Below are 10,538 nucleotides of genomic sequence, written 5' to 3' on the forward strand. Positions count from 1 at the left end.
GAAAAAAAATATTTTTTAATGAATAATTGTAACTTTTCTTTTCAAATAGGGTACAAAACAGAGTAGGAATTAATAAAAATGGTACAAAATATCGAAGAACATTAGCACGGGGGCCACGGGAGTCGTGGGTTCGATTCCTGCTTCGACCGAACACCAAAAAGTTTTTCAGCGGTGGATTATCCCACCTCAGTAATGGTGGTGACATTCCTGAGGGTTTCAAAGCTTCTCTAAGTGGTTTCACTGCAATGTGGAACGCCGTTCGGACTCGGCTATAAAAAGGAGGCCCCTTGTCATTGAGCTTAACATGGAATCGGGCAGCACTCAGTGATAAGAGAGAAGTCCACCAATGTGGTATCACAATGGACTGAATAGTCTAAGTGAGCCTGATACATCGGGCTGCCACCTAACCTAACCTAGCACGCGTTTCAATTTTATCTTTTATGCCACATGTAGGGTATCACGCAAAAAGCATTCATCCATTAATTTATCCCCCAGATTGTATCCGAACCCATATCGAAAGAAATACATTCAACAATAAATGCCTGGCTTTTGTGGTGTGTAAGAGCGTTTGTGCGAATTGATAGGCCTCCGTTCCTGCCTACTCGAAACAACTTTTTTCTATTTTTCATTTTTTCTCCTGCCAGTTGCTTCGGTATTGCGATGGGTAATCGGGGTGTTGGGAAAAATGCTTTTAACCATTTTTGGGGGTTTGTTGGTAGGTAAGCGTAAAATTCAAAATTACGATGGGAATACAAGGCTACAACCACATACACACACATATATACAAAGATGCATACATAAACTTCCATTTGCAAATGTATGTATTCAGTGAGTGAGTGACTGTATCCGTAGCCATGCTTACGCTTTATATCGGAGTCTGTTCCTTCGTCCGTCTGTATCTTACGTTTGGATGGATATTTTTATTTATAATCGAGTCACAGCCACAAAATCAAAGCCCTAAAAATTGTTTTGAGGGCCATTCGCCGCCATAGCTTACTCTCTCCCTTTTGTTCTTAACTCCCATTACGGGCCAGAATAGAGGGGTGGTTCTTGCTTTTGCGGTTGGGTGCTTTTCATGTCCGACATCCCTTACACACACTCAAATACACAGTCATTTGCACACACATACAGACCTATCAACTAAGCAACATTCAAACAATTTAATGGGACTACACCACACAAATGCCATGAAAAGGCTAATATCGGTTTTGTCCTCCTCATCACCCATCAGAGGAAGGGGAAACAATGAACGGGGGCTTTGGGAAAAGTTAATGTTTTTAAGAGGAGATGCTGTCTGCCGATACGTATTCACAAACCTTTTGCACATACTTACAAACATACTTCAATATAGACGTAGATACACATACATACGCATACACTAAGAAAATTTTTAACATCAAGATTATACAATTAAATCAAAATTTTCTTTAAAATAAAGAAAAATGTTGGTAATCTTTGATTAATTTTTTTTTTTGTTAATTTAAGTCACTTGTCATTGAAATTTGCGTCCCTCCGTTAAAATCGCAAGCCTTTCAAGTAAGACAAAATTTCCTTAAGGTGAAGAAGAATTCGTTTTGTTTGTTATTGTTGGCTTCTCTTCAATCGTTATTGTTGTTTTTTTGTTTTTTGATCTCAGCTTAAAGCCATGCATTGACTAAACTACAATTGTAGCTTAACCAACAGAGGAAAAGTATGCTTGTCAAATTTATTTGGGCAAAGCCCTATAGACTGCAAGATGGTTGGATGTACAGCTGTTTCGGAATTACCACATTCCTCATCAGCATCCTCTACTTGCAGCAAAACTATCAACCAATTATCAGAATAAATTCGGGCAATTCACTCAACCCAACGTGAACTACACTTGAACCTCCCGAAAAAGGGTTTGATAGTCGGCTACTGCCTAAACAAATTTGCCAGCATATCTCTTTTCCTTTGCCAAACTCAAATCATCGATTTGTATGTATTTGGCTGGGTTTGTTTTTGAGCGTGCTTCCTCTATCTTCATTCGTTTTGTTTGTTATTGTTGGCTTCTCTTCAATCGTTATTGTTGTTTTTTTGTTTTTTGATCTCAGCTTAAAGCCATGCATTGACTAAACTACAATTGTAGCTTAACCAACAGAGGAAAAGTATGCTTGTCAAATTTATTTGGGCAAAGCCCTATAGACTGCAAGATGGTTGGATGTACAGCTGTTTCGGAATTACCACATTCCTCATCAGCATCCTCTACTTGCAGCAAAACTATCAACCAATTATCAGAATAAATTCGGGCAATTCACTCAACCCAACGTGAACTACACTTGAACCTCCCGAAAAAGGGTTTGATAGTCGGCTACTGCCTAAACAAATTTGCCAGCATATCTCTTTTCCTTTGCCAAACTCAAATCATCGATTTGTATGTATTTGGCTGGGTTTGTTTTTGAGCGTGCTTCCTCTATCTTCATTCGTTTTGTTTGTTATTGTTGGCTTCTCTTCAATCGTTATTGTTGTTTTTTTGTTTTTTGATCTCAGCTTAAAGCCATGCATTGACTAAACTACAATTGTAGCTTAACCAACAGAGGAAAAGTATGCTTGTCAAATTTATTTGGGCAAAGCCCTATAGACTGCAAGATGGTTGGATGTACAGCTGTTTCGGAATTACCACATTCCTCATCAGCTATCACCGACTATCAAACCCTTTTTCGGGAGGTTCAAGTGTAGTTCACGTTGGGTTGAGTGAATTGCCCGAATTTATTCTGATAATTGGTTGATAGTTTTGCTGCAAGTAGAGGATGCTGATGAGGAATGTGGTAATTCCGAAACAGCTGTACATCCAACCATCTTGCAGTCTATAGGGCTTTGCCCAAATAAATTTGACAAGCATACTTTTCCTCTGTTGGTTAAGCTACAATTGTAGTTTAGTCAATGCATGGCTTTAAGCTGAGATCAAAAAACAAAAAAACAACAATAACGATTGAAGAGAAGCCAACAATAACAAACAAAACGAATGAAGATAGAGGAAGCACGCTCAAAAACAAACCCAGCCAAATACATACAAATCGATGATTTGAGTTTGGCAAAGGAAAAGAGATATGCTGGCAAATTTGTTTAGGCAGTAGCCGACTATCAAACCCTTTTTCGGGAGGTTCAAGTGTAGTTCACGTTGGGTTGAGTGAATTGCCCGAATTTATTCTGATAATTGGTTGATAGTTTTGCTGCAAGTAGAGGATGCTGATGAGGAATGTGGTAATTCCGAAACAGCTGTACATCCAACCATCTTGCAGTCTATAGGGCTTTGCCCAAATAAATTTGACAAGCATACTTTTCCTCTGTTGGTTAAGCTACAATTGTAGTTTAGTCAATGCATGGCTTTAAGCTGAGATCAAAAAACAAAAAAACAACAATAACGATTGAAGAGAAGCCAACAATAACAAACAAAACGAATGAAGATAGAGGAAGCACGCTCAAAAACAAACCCAGCCAAATACATACAAATCGATGATTTGAGTTTGGCAAAGGAAAAGAGATATGCTGGCAAATTTGTTTAGGCAGTAGCCGACTATCAAACCCTTTTTCGGGAGGTTCAAGTGTAGTTCACGTTGGGTTGAGTGAATTGCCCGAATTTATTCTGATAATTGGTTGATAGTTTTGCTGCAAGTAGAGGATGCTGATGAGGAATGTGGTAATTCCGAAACAGCTGTACATCCAACCATCTTGCAGTCTATAGGGCTTTGCCCAAATAAATTTGACAAGCATACTTTTCCTCTGTTGGTTAAGCTACAATTGTAGTTTAGTCAATGCATGGCTTTAAGCTGAGATCAAAAAACAAAAAAACAACAATAACGAGTGAAGAAGAATATTTTAGATATTGATATTTTGGATGAAAGTTAGAAAGTCTTCAAAAATAGGCTCATATTTAATTTGAGGATTTTGGACCTTTGATTTAAAGTTGCGTGTTTTTTTTTTAAATTAAGAAAACACTTTTTACTTTGACGTATCTATATAATATGAATTTTTAAACTGAAACGTACTCGTATGTGAAAATATTCGTTAGTGATAAACAAAAGGAGAATGGAAATTCGATGAATATGAATAATTGTATTCTAATTTTAATGTTGTAGTGTCTACACTCAAAAAAGGTTTACTTGCATCCAAAAATGTTGACCTATATTTGAAGCTTTTTTATATTCAATTCAAAGATTCAATGTTTCAGTTAATTTAAAGATTATTGCTCATATTCATAATAATTTATCGAAGGAATTTGTATGGCAATATTAGATTTAAAATTTAACTTTTATGAATTTAGGGGTATTTCTTTAAATCAAAAATGTGGGATACAAATTTCAAAAATTCGTGTCCTAAATTTAAAAGAGAAAATTGTTTGGTCAAGTATTATGTATTTTCCTTTAATTAACATTTATTCATTTTAAAGATATGTATGTATTTTAATATAGTGTAAATTCTGTGTCGCAAAATTTCGGTTCCATAATCTTACATATTAGGTCAATATTTTTTTCAGTGTAGATTTAATCGTAATCAATATTAAAACCCCTAAGGGAATGTCAAATCATTGAATCCACGAAAACTTTATTTTTTGAGTGTACATCTATAAATGTGTGATTCTGTATTAGTCCTTTGAATATAAGGATATTTATCCTGCCTCTATTGATAGATTTTTGTTAAAAGCATTTCATATTACTTTTTTTACCATATCTGTCCGTCTTTCTATCTATGTTCATAGGAAATATGTATTTTCAGTACTTTATCAGCGGTTCTCATTGGCACAGTGATGCTTACGATGCGATAAAGCTATATATATATAGTAATCTTTATTCGTAATTGATATTATACCAGAGTGATGATCTCAAGTATCTCAAGATGTTCTCTTCAGAATCAACTCTTTTTCAGAAACATTTTCGAGGAAGCTCGAAGAAGCGTTCGGTTTTATTTCACGGAAATGTATGAAAAACTATTATAAGAATACAAAAATTCATCCAGAGGAGCATACAGAAAATCTATCATTCCTTCGGCAAACATTAAAAAATTCGTTTACCTCGGGGTATGTTACATATTTGGAACGAGACTCAAATTTGGTTCTGTTGTATTGAGGGACCAAGTATGAGCCCTACGGGAAATGTAACAAACACAGGACCGGTACAGTACTTGTCCCTGGTGTGTATAGATCAGTCCCAGTTTTGGTCAAAACGTATGGAAGGGACCGGCCACTTTAACATGGGTTTGTCATTGTCTTGGAGTCATTCCAAAGGACACGACATGGGCAAATTTAGCAGGGGCATCCCATGGATAGGTCTGTTTCATTTTGGACATCCGAAGCGCATTCGAAATGAAAAACAAATTTGAAATATGTCGCACATTAGGCTATTCTGATAATTTTATTTCATTAAATGCTTAGATCCAATAAGATTTTAATATCAAGCGAGTACGGAAATCAATAAATTACGACAATTTAAAAGTTGCAACTAACTAGAGCACCGGTACCAGTTCTGTGATAGGTCGTTCAGTGGCAATTTGCACCAATTTCCCGTAGGGAGTATACCATTTTCAAAAATTATGGTTTGGAGCTGCATCACAAATAATTAAAATTATACTCAAAAAAAGTGACCCCTCTATTTCCCAAAGCCAATTGAACTTTATTTTAGTTCATGGAATTTTTGTGTTTTGAGAAATTTTCCTTTACTCTAACAATTATTTGCGTACGTTAGTTAAATGAACTAAAAAACGGGAAACAATTATACACAAATGAAGCATAAAATTTTACTAAATTCGTACTATACACAAAATAGTTCATTATTTCTTTAAATTTATAAATTTTACAACAAATGTGCCCATCTTGAACTTCGTATGTCACTGCAAATTTGAACTCCAACTTTTTCCTTCAAACTACAAAATTTTCTAAAATTAACCAAATTTTTTCTTCCTGGTAGTTACACTGTTTTTTCAATGTAGATCCTTATAAGTAAAAAATCGTACATTTTTATACATGTCTTAAGTATAATACAAAATATTTAAATGGATTCATAAAATATTTATGAAACTATATAACGTTTCGTGGACATGTTTGACAAATTTGAAATCCAAATTGGACAAATATGAGCTCCACAGTATAGAAAAAATATTCATTTAAGATCGTTTTAAAATCCTCTTACGAGATTTGAAACTGCTACAAAAGTAGTATGTCCACTCAAAAAAGAGTGAACCCTATATCTCACTAAAGCCAATTTAACTCTATTTAGTTCATGGAATTAATAGGTCTTGAGAAAATTTTCTTGACTGTGATAATTTTTTGCTTACGTTGGTTAAATTAACTAAAAATGGGGAAAAATTATACACAAATGAAGCATAAAGATTTAATAAATTCGTGTCTCAAACAAAATAGTTTCGAATTTCTTAAAATTTGTACATTTTGTCAATAATGCGTTTTTTTCTCTGTTCAAGATTGTTATCAATTATCAACGAATGCAATTGTGTAAATAGTTTCCCATACTTTCCAAGTGGCCAATCGTTTGACTATATAAGTAATGATTCTTAGATATTAATTGCATAAGCGTAGGAAGGCCTCTGGGGAGGGGGCTTAGACCCCCCCAGAAAAAATTTAGCCCCCCCCCCAGAATTTGAAAACCTATTTACGATTTTACATTTTTATAAAAATTAAACAAGTATATACAACCGCACAAAGTTCCACTAAAGACTTTCATGCACAATCGAATTACTTGGGTTGTGGTAGCAGTTGCCGATGGCAATGTTTGAAGTCTGGTATTTATGAAATAGAGCTGTGATTGAACTTATGGTTTAGTTGAATAACTAACAGCCTGTTTCTGTATGTCGAACGAGTTCAATCGATCGACTGAAATGCATAGAAACAGCTGTTTTTTGGTTATAAATTCAGCTGTTTGTTTCCATTTTAGTTGATCCACAGAGCTCATTCGACATACATAAACAGGCTGTAAAGCTCCTTTATTATATTGTTTAGTCTGGTTTAGTCATCTTAATTAAAAAATAGTAATTGGTATTAAAACTATGCTTTCATAAATTAATATCTTAATAATGCTGCAAAAAAGCGTCGCCAAAAAAGAAGTGAAAATTTTCTTTTTGGGTCTGGAAGTGGTGCAAAATTGGCGGAGAAGCGATGAATGTAATAGGAACTCGTCATAGAACGAATGTCCACCGTTTCAACAGCCGTTGCAATAAATTTGCATCACTTCTTACGGTGTGATCCATATCGTTGTGTGATATTTTCCAAAATAAATAATTTTTATTTATTTGTTTTTTATTTGATTTTTGGTCGAACTTTTGTTAGAATTATATAAATATTTATAAAGACCTCGAGCTTCAAGAAACATTAATTTATAATAATTTTTATATTTTTTTATGATTTTTAATGCATTCTAACGCTTGTTTGAATATTTTCAAAAATTATCGATTTTTCTATTATGGATTTAGCATTTTTGTGGCAAAATTTGAATAATTTTTACCATTTTATTTATTCTTACTCTTTTTTTAAACTATTTGAAAAAAGAAAACAAAAATTACGCGTTAAAATATGAAAAAAACTGAAGTAAAAAACTTCCTGTGTAGTTAATATAATTAACTTCTTTGTGAGGACATTTTTGGAAGTGCTTTTAAAGTTGTGCCTTTAAAACAAATCCCAATTTTTTTGCTGGGAAAAGTGTGGAACTACTTTTAGTTGCTTTATTATGTATTATTTTGATGTCTATTTTTGTATTCTTTTTTATGAAATAAAACAATAATTGAACCTATAAGTTCAGTCTATAAATTTTTAGCTAGGGGGGGCTATAGCCCCCCCCTAGGAAAATTGTATAGCTACGCTAATGATTAATTGATTTTTTTTTTTTAATTTTCAATCAAATTTTTTATTAAAATTAGAAAATCACTGTGCAACAAATTTTTCAATAAGAAAGCTGCATTGAATGTAGGAAAAAAACGGGGCCATAAACAACAAAAGCATTCACGATGACAACAACACGCAAAACAGCCAGCCAGTCAACCACAACGAGATGCCGCGATGTCTGCTCTTAAAAGTGGGAAGCCATTGTTAAAATCCTCCATGGATTCATCGTTCAAAAAGAGACGACACCACCCCTAAACAAGAGTATTTTCTAATATGCCATACGCACTTATACACACATACACCCATACACACGTACGCACTCAATCGAGATTTCTTTCTCTCACCGAATCCGTGCTGAGGATTTGTGGTAAATAAATCCATGAATGAAGCTAAACACAATCACAATCTCCCAAACACACACACACGCATAGAGGCTACTTTCCTTTGGCTTCGCTATGCATGAAGGGAATTTCCTAAGCCCAGTGATTGAGTAATGTCTTCAATGAGTGTGTATGTGGCTGCGTTTAAGAGAGTGTGCCTATTAATGTGAGTGCGTGTTTATAGTAGGCCGTAGGTAACAAATACACAGCCTTGTTTATTCGCTCCAAATACACACACACACACACATACGAATCTCTATGAATCTTAGGTAGATGGGTAGACAAAATCAGGTCCTTGCTGCTTTCTCTTCACAGTTTCCGTTTATATACTGTGCGCAAAACATTGAGTGAATCAGTTCCACCACGGATCTTAACGACAACACACACCACAAATTTCCATTAGATTTTTTGTAACGAAACCAAATCGAAAAGAAGTGAAAGTGTCTATCTAGGAATATACACATCCACGAAAAAATATATTTTTATATAAAAAAGTGTTTTTAATTCAAAACAGACCGAAAACAAAAATCTTCAACATGTCTACCTTGAACATGCATCCACCACAAACCTACTCCAGACTCTTCCGTCCTTGGGATTGTAATTCCCGGTCCAAATCCGAAAAAACGCCTGAACCAGACAACCATCATCGACAACAGCCATTAGTCAAAACGGAATATAATTCTTCCACCGAAGATATGTCTACCTCATCCAACTCATTGATTAAGGCCGAAAGTCTATCATTTAGTGGCAACGAAAGTGATCGTGAATGTGCTTCCTCCAGCAGCTCCTCAACAAAATCCTACGATGAGAGCTTCAATAGCAGCCTTCAAATGGAAAACTCCTCCCCATCCGTTGATGCTACAACCTCACATGCCTTCCAACAACAACAACAATCCATTAATTATACAGCCACTTCATCCGCCCATATATATGGATCGTTAGAAAGTCACATCCATCAAGCATCAAGTATGCCTATTATGCCTCCATCTGCCAGCGATCTTTACTATGCGGCTGCTGCCGCTGCCGGATTACCCAATGTAGCCCCAACAACCTCTCCAGCAGCAGCTGCTGCTGCCGCCGCATATGCTTTGGATCCCTATGCATTGAGCCTTATGGAACAAGAGTATGCCCGTGTCATGGCCGAGGAGGCACATCTAAAAGCAGTCAATGCCCGCAAGCAAAGACCAAAGAAATTCAAATGTCCCCATTGCGAAGTGGCTTTCTCTAATAATGGTCAATTGAAAGGTCACATTCGCATACATACTGGCGAGCGGCCTTTCAAATGCGACGTAGAGACTTGCGGTAAAACTTTCACTCGCAACGAAGAATTAACCCGCCATAAGCGTATCCACACAGGACTTAGACCATATCCTTGCACTGCCTGTGGCAAGAAATTCGGTCGCCGTGATCATCTCAAGAAGCACATGAAAACCCACATGCCACAAGAACGTCAATTGGGTCCAGCCATCTTTGTGCCCATGTATCCTTATCTCTACGGTTACTAGACGCAGAAGAACACTGAAGTGGCTTGGCCCAAAAACTCTCAAAACTTCCTGTTCCAATGTTCCTGTAAGGCAAAGAAGAAAAACGGAAAATGCTCTTGCACGCGTTAAAAACGCAAAACTCAAATACCTCAATTATCCTGTACCTGGCTAAAAGACGAAACACAACGAAAAAAGAGCACAAAGGCTTTTCGAAACTCAACTCAACGGCAACCAAGTACAATCGAAGCGATCGGTCGATCTATCGACTAACCAAACGAAAATATTTATTATTATTATTATTATTCTTTTTTTATAAAAAAAAAAAAAACAATGTTCTTCCCGTATTTATGAGAGTTGTGTACATATTCAGCATTTATGTGTGTACATATGTATTTACCTTAAGATATCCAACCGAAGACCTCAGGGAAAAGTCAACACCAACACGCAACGTGTTTTTTTCCTCACTGGCCATCAATATCACCGGGGTTTTAATCAATGTAAATAATAGTGTATGCTTGTATTGTCTTTTGGATACTGGCCATAAAGCCCCCTACTAAAAAAACTCATATGTAAAAATATATATTTTTTTTTGTATTTTTGTATTTTTATTATTTTTTCTTCATTTTTAATTTTAAAACTATTATTATTATTATTTTTTAAGTTTTATATATAGTTTTAGAAGCGAATTTTATAAAATTTCCAAAAAATATACAATGAGAAATTAAACAAAATTATTTAAATTTGTTTTTTTATAAATGTCTTCACAGTAAACCTGCAGGGCATAAAAACCAATTACATTTTTATTTAGGTCATGGAAATTGTTATGTT

The 10,538-nt window shown here is 35.3% G+C and overlaps 1 protein-coding gene across 1 annotated transcript; it reads left to right on the forward strand.

The window, feature by feature from the left end:
- Positions 1-8,596: 8,596 nt before the first annotated feature.
- On the forward strand, positions 8,597-10,255 carry hkb (zinc finger transcription factor huckebein). Its single transcript, XM_075288618.1, has one exon. It carries the CDS (start codon positions 8,763-8,765, stop codon positions 9,729-9,731), a length of 969 nt encoding a protein of 322 aa, XP_075144733.1. The 5' UTR covers positions 8,597-8,762; the 3' UTR covers positions 9,732-10,255.
- The last annotated feature ends 283 nt before the right edge of the window (positions 10,256-10,538 follow it).

This window comes from Haematobia irritans, chromosome 1 (assembly GCF_050003625.1).
Source record: "Haematobia irritans isolate KBUSLIRL chromosome 1, ASM5000362v1, whole genome shotgun sequence".
NCBI lineage: Eukaryota > Metazoa > Arthropoda > Insecta > Diptera > Muscidae > Haematobia > Haematobia irritans.